Source organism: Vespula pensylvanica, chromosome 1, assembly GCF_014466175.1.
Source record: "Vespula pensylvanica isolate Volc-1 chromosome 1, ASM1446617v1, whole genome shotgun sequence".
NCBI classification, from domain to species: Eukaryota; Metazoa; Arthropoda; class Insecta; order Hymenoptera; family Vespidae; genus Vespula; species Vespula pensylvanica.
The window spans coordinates 11758482-11780624 of NC_057685.1; the positions used below are offsets into that span (position 1 = coordinate 11758482).

General features: G+C 35.0%; 1 protein-coding gene across 2 annotated transcripts in view; it reads left to right on the plus strand.

Moving 5' to 3' along the window:
* Window positions 1-22143, plus strand: part of LOC122631216 (neurogenic locus Notch protein) — a 191085-nt gene that overhangs the window by 146057 nt on the left and 22885 nt on the right. For both annotated transcript variants that reach the window (XM_043816625.1, XM_043816634.1), the window contains 2 exons: window positions 268-423; window positions 9077-9259. In XM_043816625.1, the coding sequence (XP_043672560.1) occupies window positions 268-423; window positions 9077-9259 (339 nt within the window). The remainder of the gene's footprint in view (window positions 1-267; window positions 424-9076; window positions 9260-22143) is intronic.

Below are 22143 nucleotides of genomic sequence, written 5' to 3' on the forward strand. Positions count from 1 at the left end.
TTTTATAACATATTAACATATATATAGTTATTATATATTTATAATTTATATACTTATATTTTATATATTTTTTTTTTTTGTACAAGCTTAGCTTTTATTTTTATATTCCTCTATATAGCATAGTAACAGATATAGTTATTATATATTTACAATTTATATATTTATATTTTATATATTTTTTTTTTTGTACAAGCTTAGGAGAATTTTAAAAACGAAGGAAAAATAGGAAAAAGGGAAAAGAGAAATTAATTCTGTTCTCATTCACAGGTCTTTTATGCCATCTCGACGATGCCTGCACATCGAATCCTTGTCACGAGGGAGCAAATTGCGACACTAGTCCGATCAATGGCTCCTTCACTTGTTCCTGTGCTACTGGTTATAAGGGTGTCGACTGTTCCGAAGATATCGACGAGTGCGAACAAGGTAAGAGAAAAAGATTTATATCTCCTTTTATAAATCGTTTCGAATTTTCGTCATATAACGAGATATAACATTTTCACAAATCTATATTCAATATAATTCAAAATTTGTTTATTTTTAACATCGTACAATTGTTAGTTTCTTACGAATAAGTCGACTAAATGTTAAAAAGAAAATGAAAGCTTCATGTTAAAGGATTGACGTAAAGAATTCTCGATAATTATTATTTTTTTTTTTTTTTTTTGTTAATTGCTAAATCCAATCGATTGCTATTACGATTTCATGTTCGCATAACGATCACGATATAAGAATGAACCAAGTATATACCCTTTCCAAATCGTACTTTGTACTCTGTCAGACGGACGTTCTTACTTTCGACGGCTTTGAGATTTGTGTTTGATATATGAACGTTCAGTGCCGCTTACCAGAGATAATCAGTTTCTATTCCGGTCCGAAGGTAATGATGGATGTCTCTCTACGACGCGACGTGACTTACAAAGGATAGATATTAATGATTGGCGCGATTTAAGAAATCTCATTCGGTCCCTACTTCCGTACCATGAAACGTCACGAAGACAGAATGCAATTGATCTCGTTAGTAAACGATTTCTAAGGGGGTGGGGAGAGGGCCTTCATTAACTGTCTACTTCTCTTGAAGAAGAACTTTCCTTCTTTAAAAGTGATTACGTAAGAGTTCTTTCGTTACTTCGACCTTTATTAATAGAGAGGTCGAGTAAACATTTTTTTTCTCTTTTTATTTTTTATTTTTTTTCAAATTTTAAAGAAGAACGCTATAGATTAAAATTTGTCGTACGAAGCGTCGTTTTGATATAAAATGTTTAGGTTGAAATCTCTCGTATTAAACATCACGTATAAAGCATGTAATAATATGTAAAAGGTTTTTTATTAAACGTTTGATGTATTTGTAGAGAGATATAAACATGTGAATGTTATGAAACGTATCAGTTAAAGTCGTTTTCAAAACTGTAAACAATCAACTAAAATCGTTTTATGTAAATCGTTTCATTTTCAAATTTGTAACGTTTGTCGAGAATCATCGATTAATTTGATATTCTTTCGTCAAAATCAAGGATCAATCGAGAGATCTTTATTATAAAAATTGTTTCGTTAAGTTGAAGATGTTTTTAATCGAATACCAATGCGATTACCAAGCAGTTTCTACCTAACATGAGCCACGAGGTCGACGGCCCCGTTCATTGTTTCTCTTGACACGACACGCGTGTTCGTCCATATACACGTTCGTTTCAATTTGCGCGTGTTAACTTCATTTTGACCACGTGGGCGGAATACGATGATGTTTAATCTGAACAATCAAAGAGATTCAAAGAACCGAGGAGTCCTTCGCCTCGATTTCATACTTTTTCTTTTGATTAAAACATCGTCCCTTTATTATCGTTCCTTCATATTCATCCTGAAACTTAATAATCGAGTAAAAGAAAAGGGAAAAAATTCATTATAAACTTTCATTCGTTATTTTTCGTAAAATCACTTTTTCTTTTTTTCTATTGATAAGAAATTTAATTCTCTCGAAAGAAGAAAAAAGAAGAAATTTTCGATGGTTCTAAAATCATCTAATTATCTGCAAACTTATTTTCAGAAACAATGCGATCAAAGGATAATTTAAAAAGAAATTTTTAAAAATGCGTTCTTATTATTATTTCCTTTTTTTTTTTTTGCTTAAATAAAAAATTATTTTTTGACGAAAATAAGATGTAGTCTATTTAGGCGAGAAAAACGAAAAGGTAGAAAAAGAAAAAACTTATGAAAATTTGATAAACATGAGAGGAGTACTTTGCTAAATCGAGGAAGCTCGTTTCGGAGTAAGGGGGTGAGTCAAAGTATAGGGGAGCGAGAATAGTGTAGTAAATCGTTGGATTAATGTTCACGATCATGAGTATACAAAGTGTAAGAGAGTGAGAGTGTGTAAGAGAGAGAAAGAGAAGAGAAGGAGGCCCCCATGGACCGAGCAAATTGAAAATCCGCACGGGGCAGATTGGCGGGCAGGGATCGGTCGATTACGCTCGATTAATTTCCCTTCGGGCCGATCTCTTTTCATCGTCGTTTTGGTTCATCTTAGATTCTTTTTCTTTTTTATTCTCGTAACATTTACGAAATCATTGATGAGTCTGAATAAAAATGTTTTGAAGAATTATCATTAATAATAACGATATTACTTTATAACTATCTAGTGTCATATTAGATAATTGCCGAATTTGCGAATTCATTGTTGCTTTATTAATATTTATATATATATATATTATATTAGTTATATCATATATAAAATTAAGATTAAGATATCACGATTTATAGGGTAAAATAATAGAAAAGATCGAATTGAAAGAGGAAAAAATGAAACTCTCGACTCACGTGTATATATACGTACGTTACTTATGAAAGTAATGGCTTCGTAATTAAGCATCGGACAGGCAGTAGTCGCGAGTTAATTAATAGTTCCAAAGAGAATCGGTACACCATGGGGGCCACACACCTCGATGCTATCCTGCATTCTATGGCGATCTTTACGTAAGGGATTTAAACGAGATCTCTCTCTCTCTCTCTTTCTTTCTATTTATCACACACATACACACACTCTCTCTCTCTCTCTCTCTCTCTCTCTCTCTCTCTCTCTCTTTCTCTTTTCGAATACTCTATTTTTTTATTAAACACGAATGTGTGTGTAGGTATTTGTATGTGCGTATGGTGTATAACTACGGTGACAGTCGTCGAAGAAATTGCGTTTGCGTTCGAGAATGTTTCAGCAGCATCACGAAACGAACGCAACATCTGGTGATCTCAAAGAAAACCTTCGTGCCTCTCTGTATATCGAAACCATTGAGAGAGAGAGAGTCCTTTTTTTTCTTTTTTTACGTTCACTTATGAAAGAAGAAACGATCCAAGAGATCGGTGAAGTCTATATATATATATATATATGTGTGTGTATGTATCTCTTTTACTCTTTCTTTGTTCCTTTATATTTTTCTCTTCTTTCCTTTCTCGATCACGCATACGAAAAGTTGTTTCTCGCAGCATCAAACAACAGTACTTACCTACATATACAATGTGTCGTGCTTCGAGAAGGAGGTTTGTAATTAGGTGGGCATCGCTCAAAGGGAATCCACCCCTTTCCTCTCTTCACTCCCGGATCTCTCTTCTATCTCTCTTTCTCTCTCATTTCTTTCTCTAACTTTAAAGATGTACCTTTCTCGTCGCCCACGGTATTTTCTTATGCTTCAGGGAAGTACCATTATATACACCTTGATAAGGACGCATCATGGAACAAATTATCCAAAGATTATGCTTCTAACGTCTCGACTAATGCGCCTTCCTTGACATTGATAAAAAGCTAAAAGGGTTGAGAAACTTACCCCTCGGGCTTGATCAACACGACACGTTCTTCTCTTACCCCCATCTCATTTCTTTTCTTTTCTTTCTTTCTTTTTTTTTTTTCTTTCTTTATCTTCCTATCATTATCCATCTTCTTGGCTCTTCGAAACGTCGCTCTTATGCTATGATTTATCATTTCTATGTTTTAAGGCGAATCGTAAATCAACCGATTATCGATGTCGTCCACCACGTATTGAATTATGCGAACGTATATAATTCTTTTTCTTTTTTTTTTTGTTTTTTAATCGAACGTCTCCTGGAATTTATCCTTAAGGCTCTGAAGTTAATTTATATAGATATGAACGAAGTTCAATGAACTTTTATTTATTATCATTATTGTTATTATCATTGTTAATATTATTATTAATATTCGTATAGATTAATTCATTGCTGATATTATTTAACAATGTATTTTGTTATTGAACAGAGCCTTTTAACCATTCGTTCTCTTGGCTTCATCGATCGATCATTTTCTTATCCTCTTTCTCTCTCTTTCTCTTTTCATACTCTTTGAATTCGATCTTTAAGTCGAGCTAACATCCCATTGCAAAACGGTGACGTTTAATACCATCAGCGATTAGTTTGGTCGACGCCCTTTCTTGTCTCATTTATCCTTGTCCTTAGTTTTTCTCCTTAGTCTTCCGATACTACGAGTCATTAATTACTGTTTTCAATTTATATAACTACACAGATACACTTTATACAAAATTTTCAATAGTCTCGATAAAAACAAATTTACTTGGCAACGTAAATAAGATAAAGAACATTTGATATCTTATAATATAATATCAACACATTTACTCCGATCATTCGTTTTGTTGACACGATAACGAACGGAGGCTCGACGGAAGTTGCTAATTTTTCTTTTTATCTATCTTAATTCTTTTCATCTATCTCATCAAGATATTCTTATCAATTTATTCTTAACAATTTATTAATAATCCATTCCATTCGTATTAATAATTATTAATTACGTTCTCTTATTTTAAATTGTTGCTCTTCGAATCCTATCGTAATTAATGTACGAAGCTCTACATTCTTCTCTCTTCTCTTAAAAAAAAAAAAAAAAAATAATAAAGAAATAAAAAGAAATAAAAAATAAAAAAAAAAGAAAAGAAAAGAAAAGAAAAAAATCCTTCCCCATCTTTCTTTCTTGACATACATATATAGACAAATGTTGAGTTGTAGTTCTCTTCTCTCTTCTGCCCTCTGTCCTTCGTCTTCCAACATTGCCTCTGGCACTGGAAGATTCTGGGCTCCGATAAAGCGACCGTGACTCCTTGCTGCTCTCGATCATCAACTAAGAATCCCTCAAGGATTAGTTTATTAATGGCCACTGGGCATAATTATTAGACGTTCGGTCTCGCTTTGGATTCATTTCTTTTTCGTTTTCTTTTTTCTTTTTTCGAGAACACTCGGCCCAGTGGGCATAACGTTTTCGAGATCTCTAATTTTCTTCTTTCCTTTTTTTTTTTTATTATTATTATTGTCATTATTACTGAAAGCAAAAAGTTCACCATGATACTATAATCAGCGACTGTTAATCAAAGTCATAGGTTCGATTACTAAAGTGCTCGATATCAAACGATCGATTCGTTAAATATACTTGGATAATAATTACATCGATTTTGTAGATAAAAGAAATATATTCCGTTAACATCCGTTAGTTCAACAAATGGAAACACGATAGATGTCTACTCTTCGAAAATAATAAAGATAAGATAAAGTGTTTGTGTAGTTTTAAAACTTTATTAAGGTTCTTTAGTAAATAAGAGAAATTTTAGCCGGTTAACCTTAGTACAAGATTAGAGTAATCTAAACGCTTTCGTAGTAAGAGTGAGAAACGAATAATTTATTTATTCTTTTATCATGACAAATGTTACATTTTCGTGACAAGTTAATTCGTACATGGTTAACTAAAAATACAAATGCGTGCATGTGTGCATACATACGTGAATATATACGTACCAACACATACCAATAACGATAAGATATAATATCATAAAGCAAGGCTATGTCGTATACCCATAAAAGACGCGTAATGAAATCCTTTTTTCCTCGCAACCTCAGCCAAAGTTGATTTTCGATCTTCAGCATACTTTACCTGCCGACTAAACAAAGAGCCATTGTTATTTGGCAAGCGAAATTCGGCAACGTTGCCGCCTCAACAGTGGTAAGCCGACACCGGAGAGAAGAAGGCAATGTCGACGAATACCTGACTGGGTGGCGACGTTACTCCATATAAGGGCCATAGGGCCTTAAGGTTTTACCTGCTTCCTTTTTTGAAAAACACCTTGTCCCCGATGGAAAGCACTCACGAAAAACGTCTAATCTTTTACTCCTCAGACACTCTTAAGTCGATTCCTTCCGTCTTTGGTATTAGTTAATAAAGCTCGTATGTCTCTTGGATTAATTTTAATCTGAAAGAATGAAAGTATCGGATGACTTTCTTTGTTATGCCTGTATCGCGTTAAAACGAGTTAAAATGATTTTTGTCGTTCGTTTTCCTTTATTTATTTATTTGTTTTTTTTTCTTTTTCTTTCTTTCTTTTTTTTTTTTTTTTTTAATACTTGCAAATTTATGACATTCGTTAATTTCTTGATTTCTTTTTTTTTTTAGAATTTGACTAGACCTAGAAATTTTGGCTTACGTTGGTATATATATATATTTTCTTCTTTTTTCTTTTTTAACAATCCATCAAATTGCTCGTTAGTTTTAATATCTCGTTTGAGAAAACATTTTATGGGAAATAGGATTACTTCGTTCGAACGAAAACCAATGCATATATCTTTGTATACGTAGGTGCATAGTTTCGGTTCAGGTTTCCTATCGTGCACGTTTCAAAAAAGTTTTTCCAAAGACGGTTAGGTCAACCAAGCTAAAGTCGACCTTCCAGCGAGGACGATTCGTTCATCTTTCAGGTCCAGGTAGCTCCATCGCAAACACGGCAAAGCAATGCGTTTCTTGTAGAGAGTCTTCGGGACGCGACCAAGTTGCAAGACTTTTCTTCCATCTCTCTCTCTCTCTCTCTCTCTCTCTCTCTTTTTCGTTCTTTCTTTCTCTCTTTCTCATTCTTACCTTCGTCGACAAACTCTCGAGAGATGCACTCGCACGTCAGCAACGGCAATCACGCGGGTCCGGAAAAACCATCAGCGAATTACTGGAGACTCGCGGCGGTACCTCTTTAAAAAGAAATCGATCCACTTCTCTCCATTTCTGACCTTTTACAAAATATCTCATTTATTTATTCGATCGACCATTCTCTTTATCTTTCTCTCTCTTTCTTTACCTTCCACTTTCGGATTCAAGCCATCGATACGGTGCCCTTCGAAGCGTAAAAACAAGAAAATACATTTATAGCATTATCAACCTTACACGATCTTTCCGAATAAATCCTCACTTTTTCCTCTTAACTTTATTCTCAACATTAATCACTTTATCCTCTTAAACGAGAGCATACCATCCATCCCTTTCTTTTTCAATTCTCCTATCGGTGAGTATCGGTAGAAGAGTTCAAGCTCTTGTTTTGTTCTCTTTCATACAAGACGAGGTCATCGACGAGAGACACGGTAGAAAGATTTTATAACGTAGTAGATTTTACTTGTTAGTTCGAAATGTAGCTAAAGGAACGCAACGGAGAAACGTATGATAACTATACCTTTATATAACGATATGTATACGTGTGTATTTGTGCTATAAGGTAAAACCTTAGCAGAAGGTCCAACTCTCGTTATACTCCTTAAGAAGGAAGGAATCTTTGAAGTCTTGGACAGGTGGTAGAGCAAGGGACCGTAGTAATTACCCTATTGCAATTAGCACGAGCATGTAAGCGAGCGGAAAAAGAGGTTCCATTGGCGAAATGGAACTCTTTCTATCTCTTCTTTCTTTCTCTCTCTCTCTCTCTCTCTCTCTTTCTCTCTCTCCTTGTTTTTCTCTTTATTTCTTTCTCTCTTTCTCTTTCTCTCTCTCTCGTTCGAACGAGCTAGGTCTACCCGTTCGAAAAACTTCATCGAGTTGGCCAATTAAGAGGGAGAACCGTGCTATCGCGAGCCGTTCCACAGGAGCTGTGCACCTGCAGCTTTACACGGACCTTAAGAGACCTTACACGGACCTTACCGCGAGCCGCTCCTTTGCTATTAATTATTATGCGACTCGCGTTCATTCCTCCGCGACAGTTTTAATTAGCAATCTCTCGTTTCTCTCCACGAAAGAGAGGAGACATTCAGGACTCTCAGCGTTCCCTTTCTAGGACGATCATCAAACTCTTTCGTTTCTTCCTTTTTTTTTTCTTCCTTTTTATTATTCCTTCTTTTTCTTCCTCTTCTTCTGCTTCTTCTTTTCCTTCGTTTATTCGTTCGTTCGTTCGTTCGTTCGTTCGTTCGTTCGTTCGTTCTTTCCTTTTCTTTCTTTCTTTCTTTCTTTCTTCCTTTCTTTGAAAGAGCACCTTCGATCTTTGCTATTCGTGGGAAAAAAACTTTCCCGAGAGACGTCGTTTAGCTGGACGATTCTCGACTTTCACTTTACTTCGACTCTCCGCTATAGATACAAACGCAGCGAACCTTATCGTATCATGGCCTCCGCACGCGAATTTTTTGGAGCCGGCCCAATTCCATCGAATGAAGGATTGAATGTGTTTTTCTCACGTTATATATTTGGAGAAAATTCTGTTTTCATGTAATTATGATCTTTCGAATAAGTTACGGAAAATATATTGACGTACAGGCTGATGAAAATTTAATTAAAGTTGTGATTAATAGAACACGGAGAAAATCATGGCTCTCTTTTGTATTCGAATTGTATTAGTTACATTTTTCTTTTTATTCATATTTTTTATTGTTTTATTTATTTATTTATTTATTTTTTTTTTTCATTGTAAGATTACTATCGGTATGAAACTGTATCTGATTAATAAAAGATATCACTGGGGAATCGATTTTATTTGAAAATTATTTTGAAAAAGTATATATATATGTGTAAATGTATACAACGAAACATCAAATATATGAAAAATCAGATCAAAATTGACCGAAAATAAATTAGGAAAATATATAGTTTTCGAGGTTAAAATGTAACAATTATTAAACCATCTGGTATACACTTTGAAGCGAAGAATTTGTTCGAAGAGAAAGGACGTTGAATAAATCGAAGATATTTTTTTTTTTTAATGTTGAAAACTTTTGAAAAGATTCGTATATACGTTTGACATAAATTTGTATTAATTTTTTTTTTTTTTTTTCTTTTCTTCTTCAGGTTCTCCTTGCGAGCACGACGGAATTTGCGTGAATACGCCCGGCTCCTTTGCTTGTAACTGCACGCAAGGATTCACAGGACCGAGATGCGAGACGAACGTGAACGAGTGCGAGTCCCACCCTTGTCAAAATGACGGTTCCTGTTTGGACGATCCTGGAACGTTTCGTTGCGTCTGCATGCCCGGTAAGTTCCTTTTCTATACGACGAACACGTTCGACGATACTACTTTCTCTGCTCAACCCTCTCTTCTCTTCTGAATACTCGTAAATTTCGTTTTCCATGTATTTCCTCGCGAGGACAGAACGTCTTGCTATATTTCAATCCTCCACGGCATTTTATATGCCATGCAGTGTTCAACCTTAACGTACCCGACAGTAATACGAAGTAGTCAATGATAATAATTATCGTTGATTCGAAATGAATTTTTTATTTTTTTATTTTTTTTGTTTAGATAAAATAAATTATTCTATCATTACTCGCTATTATTCCATTATACAATTATTACATACATTTTATGTATAGAAAATATTTGAATACATTATTGTACTTTCATTTTATTTTCATTGTATTCCGTTTCATTATATTTTCATTGTATTTTTATATTATATTTTCACGAGAAAATGCATTCTTGATTAATTAATTCCAGTAATAGGTTTTTTGGTTTTATATAAAAATACAAAAATGTTTCTTTAGAAGATGATGGAAAATGTATTTTCTTCTCTTTATTTTCTGTTTTATTTTTTTTTTTTTGAAAAAAAAAAAAAATAATTAGTTGGACGGACGCACGTTCGTACGTTGTCGCCGGTAAATTCTTCCGAGATGACAGCCTCACGGCTCGTGAATTATCTGATGATACGAAGAGAGAAAGGAAGAGAAACAGAGAGAGAGAGAGAGAGAGAGAGAGAGAGAGAGAGCTATAGCACCATACAGTGCAGTTAAAGCGTTGCAAGGGAATACACAGGCTGCGGTAGACTCACTCGATCTTTTAATCTCGCGAACCGAGCGTAAGTCAAGCTTAATTGTTTGACGCGTTCTCGGCGATCCCTTTATTTAAGGGCTCGACCGATCGATGATTCTTCTGTGCACTCTCTTTTCGAAATTCTCTTTCGAAGCGATATAATCGATATTACCGATCAACGACCGGTATCGTAACGCGTAAAACTTTCCATTATTTCTCGAAACGAATTTTTGAAATTAATTTAATTACTTTCCCTTTCCCTTTCTCTTTCATCTCATTTCACTTTTTTTTTCTTCTTTTCTTTTCCTTTTTTTCGTAAATGTTAATTGAACAACCGATTACAATATCATTTCACTCTTTCTCTCTCGATAAAGATTTTTAGAGAGAGAAACGAGCATCGATGTGCGTTCATTTGCATATCAAAACATGGGTTATTATTTAACCGGAACCACTTTATTCGGCCGTTCGAGCGTGACCGATTAATTCGCGTCCTCTTGTATCAAAATTTAATCTCGTTTCATATTACCGAGGGCTATCTTTCTTTCGAGCTCGAATCTTTTGTACAAACGAGCGAAAATCTCGTGATAACCAGATGGACGAGTCTATAGATTTGAAAACGCGAATGAAATATGTAAAAAGAAAAAAAGAAAAAAAGAAAGAAAGATTAGAAAACTTTTAGATTAACTCAATACGTCAAATTTCAACATCGTACCCTTTAAATCTCCTCGTTAAATGAAATTATTAATCTCAACAATAATACGAAAAATAATATATTGAAAGAATCGATCGAACTTTCCTGCGGCTTAACTTTTGCTTTCTTTGTCATATCAACGTAAAGAAAACTTTCCATTCCTCTCTTTCGAGTGGAAGGAAGGGTTCCAAAAGAGACGTTCGACGATCCCTAAAGCGAGAGAGTAAAAAAGAAAACAAAAAGAGATAAAAAAAAGAGAAGAAAACAAAATGAAGAAAAAAAAAGAAGAAGAAGAAGAAGAGAAAGGAGAAGGAGAAGGGGAAGGGAAAGAGGAAAGAAAGACAGCAGGCGAAGAGCTCGGAGGTGCTCACGTGGGCCATCAGGGTGGCGGAAAAGGGGAAGGGCCGAGTAAAATATGATAGCAGGACTCGCGAAATATGAGACCGAGATGAGACGGGATCCGGTGGTGCTCTGGGCTTTCTCGTGGCCTCCCGTCTGGGTACAAAGGCTTATCTTGTCCCTCGACTCGTTCCATCGCCATTTTGGTACTCCACCTCCACCTTCGGCTCCATCTTCTTCTTCTTCTTCTTCTTCTTCTTCTTCTTCTTCGTCCGCTAACCTCTCTCTCTCTCTCTTGCTCTCTCTCTCTCTCTTTCTCTCTCTCTCTCTCTCTCTCTCTCTCTCCCTCTCTCTCTTCACCCTTTTTCGTTCTCTCCTTTCGTACCTTCGTCGGTCCATTCGCCTTTCTTGTTAGGACGTGCTGTCCCGTAAAAGGATCCGCTAAATAGCGCTAAGAGCTTCGAGGAAAGAGGATCTTTGGGCATTCAAGATTTTGCACGACGAACCTGCGAGAGAAGAGAGAGAGAGAGAGAGAGAAAATCTCTATGGAAGCCCTTTGTAATCCCTTATGGTTCTCCTTCTTCGTCTCGCCTTGCACTTTCGTAATGAGAAAGGATTTCCTCTCTCTCTCTCTCTCTCTCTCTCTCTCTCTCTCTCTCTCTTTTTCTCTTTCTTTTGCACGATCTAAAAACATACTTGCTCGACGAATCAGACCGTCCCTCTTTTGAATATACATACGAGCAAATTCAGTTCAAAAAGAATTCGTTTTTATTGACACGAGCTTGCTCGAAAAGTTCATACGGATTTGATAATAAAAGTACCAAAGCAATCTCTATAATCAATTTTTGGTTTGTTCTTAAATAGATATTATTTAGATTTTATGAAATTTAACAAACATTGATATTATAATATATAAGTGAATGATGTAACTTAACAAACATTTGAATATGGATTGATGATTAATTTCGTTAGGAAAAAATGAAATAATACTTATGAATTAGTGTTAGATATATGTGCGTATAAATTGAATTTTTTTGTTTGTTTGTCGACTTCATCAAAGATCTTAATTTAACTATTATTATATTACATACAATATTAATTTTTCATCATGAAGTGACAACTCTGATGATATAGTCTCTGAATTCACCTATTCATTCCGTGTCCATCCTCGTCATCGAATCAATAATTACCGATTGGCATTCAAAGCGTTAGCGCGAGTTACTCGTTTGAAAATACAAACGATTCTTTGATATTAACTGCCTCTTTGTCATTTCCTGTTACCAGTTGATTATTTTTTTCGTATTTCTTTCCTCTTTATTTTTTACCGAACGTTTCTTGAAAGAAATTTTCGAGGAAGAATAATAACGAATAGACACGTTCCGTTGAAGATATCAAACTCGAACTTCGATAGGAATAAAGATGATAGGGAAAGATGACATCGCTTAGAGATTTAAAGAAAGAATACATACATACATGCATACACATACATACATACATAGATAGATACATATCTGTATGTATATGTATGTATAAGAGAAAGAAAGATAAAACGACTTCTTTATATACGACGAAACAATGTTATCCGCATCGCGATCTCGCGAGTTACACTTCCAGGTGTTCACACGGAACGCGAGTTCACGTTTCTCCGGTTCGCTAGTAGCAGTCAGAGAAGGAGGCCTGTCCTCGCGCGAGCAAGAACATATGTACGTAGGTACTTTTGCGAGCTCGATTCTCTTCGTAAAAACGCTTAGAGAGAAAAAGAGAGAAAGAGAGAGAAAGAGAGAGAAAAAGGAGTGTAATCGCAGAGCGTAACTTGGTCGACTTGTGGTTTGAGACGTATGTACGTGCGTATGTTACATATATATATATATATATACATATGTATTATATATACGTATGTATATATATATATGTGTGTATGTATAGCTCTTTTCTCGTCTTTACTTCGTCCTTTTTTAGGGTCCAGCTCTTATGAAACGACACATTCAGGAGTCGTACTCTTCCGAGTCCGGATAAGAGATATCTCAATACTCTTTCTTTCTCTCTTGGCACAGTAGATCTTTTCGTATATATTCATACATACATATGTATGTGTGTGTGTGTGTGCGTGTTTGTGTGAGGGAGTAAATCTCCGTACGTTCGCTCTTACGAAGAAGACCTTTATGCGAGTATCACCGACACAAGAAGCCGAATATACGTATGTATGGTTGATGCAGTTATGCGATCCAAAGAAGCGGTTCTGCTACTTCGAGAAAGAGAGAGAAAGAGAGAGAGAGAGAGAGAGAGAGAGAGAGAGGAGCATGATATATTATTGAAGATGTAGATTGCTCCTAGCACAATCCCAGCAGCCTTGCATTGTCCACGTCGGACAATGGCTGCCACGTTCTGTTATCTCTCAGCTCTTATTTGAGCTCTCTCTCTCTCTCTCTCTCTCTTTTTCTTCGTTCGTAGCATCTCTCTTTCTCTCGTTTTTTTACTTGTTCTCTTTGCGTCTCTTTGCACTCGTTTTCTTCTGGACGAGAGTATATTATGAACGTTAAACGCGCGATCTCCTGGGGATAATCGTTTGATACGTCGAGTCGATCGATCTTTTAATCGATCTGGCCGATAATGCGACTTAATCGACCAGTTCTTCGTACTTACGTGGTTCGACTTTTCTTTTTCATCGTCGATTTGTTCTTTTCCTTTCTCTTTTTCCTTTTTTCTTTTTCTTTTTCTTTTTCTTATGGATTCAATACGGTAGAAAAAAAAAAAAAGAATAGAATGGATTAAACGATCGTATTATTCTATAAATTCGATATACTTCTTTTACTATTACGATAATTTATATGCTCGTAATAAATATTTCGTTGTCTCGTAAATAAGTATCGTTATAAATAAAAATATGATCGCAATAATACGTCGTTTATTTATTAATTAACTTAATAACGATGCAAAACGATAAAACTAAGAATTCTAATTAGAAAATAAATATTATCAATTTGTTGTAATAAATTTCTTTCTTATAATCGTAACTTTATATTTATCGATCTATCTAATAATTATTGATAATCGATTGACATAACTTGAAAAGAAAAATCAATGTAAAAATTATAAAAGTTTCGATTCGATCGATATCGTATTCCGATATCGTTTCGTAAAGAACGACGGTTCTCGTTATTCGTGGGATGTCAAAAGGCCATGGACAGCCATATAAACGCGAGCCGCGCGTATGTAACGTAAAAGAAGAACGTAAAGTCCAGTGAGAGATTCTATCTTTTCTTAAGCAACACTCCTGCTAGATCCTGCGGCTTGGTCCTCCGACTCGTAGACTTTATCCTGCTGATCTTCGTTCTCTCTCTCTCTTTCTCTCTCTCTCTCTCTCTCTCTCTTTCTCTCCTTTTCTTTTTCTAAGTTTCCTTATCCAAGTCTATCTCTCGTTCCTCTTCGTTCCACGTGAAGACAGGACTAAACGAGGCCGACTCTTGGAAAGTCGCCATCTAAATTGGTTCGGATCATCGATCGCCACAAACGAGGGGCACTTGCTAGTAAATAAGACGAAATTCCGATCTGTCATTCTCTTTTCTTTTTCTTTTTCTTTATTTTGTTCTCTCTTCGTTCTACATTAAATCACATCATTTTTTTTTTTTCATCCTTGCAAATAAAAATATTTCTCGATCCGATGGAATTCAAATTGAAGTTAAAGTTAAATTAGAAATATTTTTTTATATATTTGGAGACGAAGTTTATCGTCATATTGTTCTACAAAGAGATTGTTGATGATCATATTATGTTTCTTTTTTATAGCTTTTTTAACGATGAAATGTTTAATAAATAAAATAGGATAAATGCTTGATCATTTTCTTTGATATATAAAGGCTTATGTATTTTCTTCCACGCGTAGCAAGACACATTTCTTGTCTTCTTCGTGAATGATCCGACATCGGTCACTCTTGAAATCTTCAGGACTTCCAGACGTTGCTACGAGAGATCTGGTTTGCATGCGTGGGTCGGTTTTTTCAGAAGCATACTCGGTACATACGCGTTAGACGTCTTCTCCTGAGTTATCTTCTAGCAACGAAGGATGTGATGTATGCTCATCGAGACGAAGATGGACATACTACGCCTCTTAGATAGCATGTTCCTTCTCCTGCATCTATTCTTATCCTTCTTATATTTCTTCTCTCATTTTCTTTCCCTTTTTGCAGTAGAATTACAAGCAAAAATAATACTTTTTTAATCATCGAAACATTAACGTGATGTAATTAAAACTGATATTTTTCAATATTTAAATATTATTTATTACCAATATTTACGTCATATTATTTACTTTCGTTTTATAGTAAATATATTTGCATCCTTTAATATTTTATCTTTCAATATTTTTTTTTCTTTTTTTTTTTTTTAAAGAATGCAAAGAATGATATATCCTCATCATCGTTCAGATATTTTTTTTAATAAAAGGACATAACTTTGCGTCAGATGCGATCCATCTTTTTAAGAGCCATTACTTTATCATCGATCTTTATATTCACGTCATATAATTTATTTTTATTTTATAACAAATACCTTTACATCCTTAATATTCATTTCATCAGATATATTTCACATTACTTTTCTTTCTTCTTTTTTCTCAAAGTCAAGAATACAAAAACAAAATTAAAATCTCATTAGCCATTCGGATAATTAAAAAGTTTATGTCGATGCATTTCACGTTTTATAATTAACGAATTATAAGGAACGTTTTTCGATCTTTTCAAGATCGTCGAGAATAAGATCGATCGGACTATGGAAATCATCGATACCTATCCATCGATTAAACATCCACCGTATCCCGTTAAACCCATACCATGAGCACGTATGACGATCGTGGTGGTTGAAGAAGAAAGAGAGAAACAGAGAAATAAGAAGAGATAGAAACTACAATCTGAGATCGGCCGATAGGAAGAATGACGAGTGGTGCTTCGGTAAAGGAGAGCGTTTGACGAATAGACAAGCCGACGTAGACACGTTTTATACGTTTACCCGTGTACGTACGTATCGGTGAAGCTCCTTCTGCTACCGGTCAGATGAAGATAAGCTCGACACGGCGATCGTTTCACGGTGACCGTCTTTGTCGTCCATCTTCTATCCTTCCCTCTTCTTTCTATCCTTTCATCTCGTGATGAAAAATTTCGATCTTGGAAGAGAACTGGAACGACAGAAACCAGATTCCTCTCCATCATTGACTTTTCTCTTCAGAAACGTGAACGTAAAGAAGACTTTTTTTTTTATTTTTGTCTTCTTCTTTCTTTCCTTTTTTCTTTATGAAATTAATTGCTAAACTTTACATCGACGAAGTATCGAGTAAGAAATAATAGAAAACGTTCGTTTTTCCTCTCTCTCTCTCTTTTTCTTTTTTCTTTTTTTTTCTTGATCGATTTAAAAAAATTCTAGACTCAATAAGAGCTAACTGGATCGATTTTCTGTTTTATATTATTTCCTTTATCTATAACTCATTTATTGAAGAAGATACAAACTAGACGTTGAGCACGTCTTCCAAATGAAATTCTATTTCTCACGATCCGGCCCATCAACTACGATCGATTATCTAACAAATCGCTTTTGACGATTCAATTCGCTCGAAAAGCCGCAAGGCGAATCGCTGCGTTCCGTGCAGTTTATCGTAACGAGCGAGTACTTGAAGGTGCAGAGGTGGATAGAAAAAAGTTGTATTACTATGAATCTCTCTCTCTCTCTCTCTCTTTCTCTATTTATCTGTATCTCTATTTCTATCTCTCTTGAACGTTCGATCTTCGATGCTGTTATGAGAAAAGTTATTCCAAGCGAAACGTATTTTATTGGCTCGTTATCATCGACTCTTGACAACGTACAGTAAATCTAATAAACAAAAAGAATCTCGTATAGCTTTCTAATGAAATCACGAATTCTTTCGATAGTTAAAGAATCGTACTAACGAAAGGTGGACCGAACAAGAGAGAAAGAAAGAAAGAAAGAAAGAGAAAGAGAAAAGGAGCAAAGAGTAGGAGTAAAGAGAGAAAGAAGAATTTACTCGTGGGCCGAAATGTTGTTCGTATTTAAAATGCTAATAGCTGTTCGCCTCCTCGATTCTTCTCATTTTCTTTCTTTGAATACGAACATGAATGGTAGAAAGAAAAAGAGAGAGAGAGAGAGAGAGAGAGAGAGAGAGAAAAGGGCTACGCGAAAACTTCCACTCTCACATATTCGACTTGTTCGGCTTAAGTGCAGTTTGCATCGAAGCATCTTATTAAAGAGTAACAGAGAAGACGTTTCTGGCGCGACCAGGAATGTCGTCCGAATCGTTTAAATGTGATACGTTCTCGGTGGTCGAGTATGTAAAAGGAGTAAGGATATGGGAAAAAAGAGAGAGAGAGAGAGAGAGACAAAGAGAAATAAATAAAAAGACGTATCAACTGCAGAAAAAGCAAATTTTTCATTCTCCTGTTTGGCAGGTATGTTTTTAAAACTCTTTTCATATATATGTAGAGAAATATATATATATATATATATATATATTTCCATGAATTTAAAATTTAAATAACGCGTAAACTTCGATGTCTCATAAGTGGAACGTGTTAGTGATGTAGATTTTTCAAAACGAATTAATAGAATATATTTTATCAAGTCTGAAAGAGAAAGAGGACAAAAAAAGAAACTGTTCAAGTTTAATCATATAATTATTTATAAATAATCAAATAATTCTATACTATAACAATAACAACAACAAGTTTCTTGTATAATATAAAAAATTTCGATAATAATCATATAAATACATATTATCTTTCATATAGCTGACTCTTTAATATGACCCAAAGTGAAATCGTTCGGGTGAAGTCGATAAAAATTTGATAAACCAAAATATTTACAAAATTATGTCTGTGGATTCGATGGAAGTTTCGATGGAATATAGGAAGATATTGATTTATAAAAAAGAAAGAAGAGGTTAAAATAATATTCGATATTTTCTCTCTCTCTCTCTCTCTCTCTCTCTCTCTTTTTTTTTCGATCGTTCTCACCTTGGCTCCTCACGTGCGGTGCTACCCTATTTCCTCTTACTACTATTCTTTTTTCTTCTTCCCTTGCTCCATCGTCTCCCCTTTTTTATCGAATTTCTTCCTCCTTCACAACTTTATCTGCGGCCGAACGATTTTCTCGATGAGTGCTCGCGACCGAACTCGCTCTCGGACTCGTCCTGTGGCTTGCTTGGCAAGACTTCGATCGAAGAAGAAGAACCACACTGCTATATCTATCTCTTCGTCCCTTTTCCTCCTCTTTTTTTTTCTTTCTTTTCCTTTTTCAATTAAATTACGACGTCCTCTTTCGGTTTTATCGTATTTAGCGGCGGACGATTCACTTTGGATATCATCGTTATTTCCGGTAGCAATACCACCACAAAGGAACGAAAGGAAAACGAATGTCGAGAGACATTCGTAAAAAGATCATACATATAATTCTTGATATTGCACGTATTATAGTTCTTGAATATCTTGTATATTCCTACGAGCGAATAAGTTTTACGATCGAACTGTTTGGCGCTGGAACCACGAGAAATCAGGATTATTTCTTTCTCGAAACGACATCGCATCAAGATTATTATTTATTCGGATCTTCCCATTGATTCGAATTTACGGTTCACGAGTGATCGTAAAGTGGGAAGGTCTAGTTCTAAAAAAGTTGATAGGTTTGTTCTCTCTCTTTTTCTCTCTCTCTCTCTCTCTCTTTCTTTTTCTTTTTCTTTCGGTATCCCTATTTTTCTCTACGGGACACAAAGTTAGGTATTACGTGTCGGGGTAAAAGGGAAATATGTTCGAACGACGATTGTAAATTATTTCGACAGCATAGTAAATAGACGGAAAGTTCTCGCGTTAAATCTCTGTAGTATCACGTTGGATAAATACGTGAGTATCTTTTTAAACGTGTTACTCCTGTATTCGGTCGCTTCGTTTTAAATTTATTTTTATCTGTTTCTTAACTCTTTATAATCCAATTATTATCATATGTGTGTGTGTATGTGTGTGTGTGAAACTTTTAGATGTAAAACTTATACTAGAAATATACCACGCCATACTAAGTCTAACTTATATTGGATTAGCCAATAAGTAATATCTAAAATGGCTAAAATATTCAATATTTTATGTCTATTGTAAATAAACAACAGCTCGATATATTTAGTAGTTTTCATTTTGAAAAATTTCGACATTAGGTAATTATTAACCAAGCTGATATTTAACAAATATTAATTAACAATTATGTGACTAAATGATTTAAATATTACATTAAGTTATGGAAGATTAATTTTCTTAATTCTATCTTCGAAAAGTAAAGGCTAGAATGAGATGGAACACCTGCTGATCGAAGGTCTACACACATATACATTGACGATCTTGATTCTTGCGTAATACAAAAGCTATAGAGAGGGCACAGTGGTTTATGGACGCCATAAAATCGCCTTTAAACCGACCACTCTAATGGTTCACGACTTTTGCTTATGCAGATTTCGTGGGCGATAATCTCGTGCCCCCGGTACTACGACCTCTTCCCCTCTTTCTCTTTCTTTTTCTCGATCGAGAGAATCCATTCTGTTCTCTCATCTTAGAGTTTCCGCGAATCGATAGTTTTGACCTCGGCCGATCGATCTCTCTCTTTCTCTTCCTCTCTCTCTTTCTTTAGTATCGAATATTTTTATTAATAGCATGCTGACTCAAACTTAACTACGACTTTACAAATCTCAATTGTTTTTTTCATTTCGAGATCGAATCACGATCGATTGATACACGTTTCCTTTTTTAAGATGTTATATTAAATCTTAACATATACTATATACTATGATAAAACGAAACAAAATAAAAATAATAAAATGATTAAAACGTAAATAAAAACGAAAAGAGGAAAAAGAAGAGGGAAAAATGTTTCGACCTCGTCGATCTTTGAGAATAAATAATCGTATACGATTATTATAGAGATGCATAAGTTTACATAGGTAATTTGTTAAATTTGGAAAATTCCAGGATTCTTTGAAACGTTCTGACGTACTCTACCTTTCTTGGTATACATCGATCGTCGTACATCCGTTGCCTTTAAAGGACTTAACGAGAGCAACTTTTAAAAGAACAACGCCATGGGTCGATAGGGACAGCATCGAGTATGCTACGTGCAGACATTCCATGCCCATCTCTTCTTCTTGGTACAGATATAGATAGAACTTCATAGAAACGGACGAGAAAGAGACGCAGGCCACCATTGTGTTTCTCGCAAACTCGGCACATTGTTATCCGCTACTGCAACTTACATCCGATCTCGACTTTTCATTTTCCTTCGTCTACCTCACCGATATCAACTTTAAATGAAGCTTGTGTAGAAGCATAAAATGTCATGTCTCACTTTACACTTTTCGAGGAAACCCATATGAATTTTTGCAATTATTCTGAAATCTCTCGTGACAGATATCTTTTCGAATTCTTCTTTTCTCTTCTTTTATTTTCTTCCTTTCTTTCTTTTTTATGCAGCGAATTATCACCATCATGATTATGCAATTATATTTTTATCGTATCGAATATTATCCTTTTTATGAAATTATTATCAAATATCGTCGTAGGAGATACATTTAATAAATATATTCCTTTTTTTTTTTTATACAGTGAACTATCACCATCATGATTAATTTTTCATGAATTTTATCTTTTCTATGAAATTATTATCGAATATCGTCGCAAGAGATACATTCAATAAATATGTATGGAGATAGATGATAATTCGAATGAAAATATTTCAATACAATACTGTTTCATTGAAAAAATTTCTCTCGATCGTCTTTCTCCTTTTCTTCTCTGGGTGGGTGTCGCCTACCTTGAGGTTAATCGAACACTCGCGACATACACAGGAAAGATGGGCGAACGTACACGTCGACGACACGTCGTGATTTCGTTCTGACATTCTGACACGGGCAAAGCATGATAGATAATAATAACGGACGTGGTGGTGGGTAAGGTACCTCGGTGTAGTATATCTCTCTTTCTCTCATTCTCTTTCATCCTCTTCTACACCTTCTACTCCAGCCTCTTCTCTTTCGGTCCACGAGCGAAGACTTTTAATGAGCTACCATGGTAACCGGTCGTATACGGTGTGTAAAGGATACACGTTCTCGATAGCATCGCGAGCGCACACGAAGTGAAATCCTTGAACATTGTTGCGAGTTTGGAGACGACGAAGAAGTTCGACCGTGAAGACGGAGAAAAGATAATAAACAATTCTTTTTTTTTTCATCTTTCTTATTTTATTCACAAATTTGTGTGTGTGTTTTTTTTCTCCTCTTTTTTCTCTCTTCTTTCTTTTTATTTTATTTCTTTACTTTTTTTCTCGACTCGAACGAAATGTCTTCATCGAAAGAGTCAGGCCTGAATAATTCTCCCTTTTTAATACCGTTAACAAGCTCTTACATTTAATTTGAATTAGAATTCGATGTCGGATAACTTTGATCGCTATTAGATTTTTAACTCGAACGAAAATAATTGGATACTCTTTTACTATTTGTTTTTTTTTTTTTGTTTTTTATTTTTATGTATATGTATATTTTTGTTAGCAATCATACAATTTGGAAACATATTTTGATGTTTGGAAACATGCACGTACATACACACTCATCCATATTTATTTTTTCTCTCTTCGTTCGTCCGATTTAAAAAAAAAAAAATATTTGTCCCCTATAATACAATCACGATGCAAGGCGAATTCAAAAGAGGTGTTAGCCTCCTCCCATTGCTCGCAGTTATGATCAAATAATTTTGCAATATATTATCCATCGAGTCCTTCGATGTAATCGTTTCGACTGTATCTACGACGGCTCTCCTAAGGAGAATAAATTTACGATACACCTGCGAAAAAAGTCAAGAAAAAGAAAGAAAGAAAGAAAAAGAGAGAAAAAGAGAAAAAGAGAGAGGGAAGACGAGTTCTGCGCGAATCGGCGAGAAACGTGCGCGAAACGACGAGGAAGAGAAGGCGTTTAAAGGGGTCGAATAAAGTGGAAGAGGTAGAATAGAAGGCTGGACCAGGAGAGTTGAGTTTCAGAGAGAAAGAAAAAGA